The sequence below is a fragment of the Morone saxatilis genome, unplaced genomic scaffold (assembly GCF_004916995.1).
Source record: "Morone saxatilis isolate NCDOM2014 unplaced genomic scaffold, NCSU_SB_2.0 Contig12, whole genome shotgun sequence".
Lineage (NCBI taxonomy): Eukaryota > Metazoa > Chordata > Actinopteri > Moronidae > Morone > Morone saxatilis.
Window position 1 is genome coordinate 16,885,297 of NW_023339674.1, and position 409 is coordinate 16,885,705.

The 409-nt window shown below is 43.5% G+C and overlaps 1 protein-coding gene across 1 annotated transcript in view; it reads right to left on the reverse strand.

Moving 5' to 3' along the window:
- Positions 1-409, reverse strand: part of btf3l4 (basic transcription factor 3-like 4) — a 4,106-nt gene that overhangs the window by 3,386 nt on the left and 311 nt on the right. Inside the window, exon 2 of the mRNA XM_035653253.1 lies at positions 95-156. Within this exon, the coding sequence (XP_035509146.1) occupies positions 95-148 (54 nt within the window). The 5' untranslated portion in view covers positions 149-156. The remainder of the gene's footprint in view (positions 1-94; positions 157-409) is intronic.

A 409-nucleotide genomic window follows, 5' to 3' on the forward strand; every position in this document is an offset into this window, starting at 1 on the left:
TTTATCATTATGCACAAACACACCAAGGCAAATGCTGATTAACGTTACACCTCCCCAATGAAAACAACTGAGCACTTCCTGGGTGTCAACTTACCTTTCCTCCTATCCGGACCTGGGCTTGAAGTTTTGCTAATTTCTCTTGATTCATGTTCTCACCTACAACACGGAGAGACATTTTGGTTTTTTAAGATATTGTTCAAAACAAATACATGTTACGTGTAAGAAGCTAAACAGCTAGCATGCTGCTGCTTTCCCTGTCGACTGGGAGCTGCAACAACAACACGAGCGAACCCAAACAACCCGAAGAGCACAGGAACAGAGAACAGCTGCTTTTATCTACAAGACATCAGAGAGACAGGGAGAGGAGACCAACTGATGCAATAACAACTCTAACGTGTCAGCAGACTGT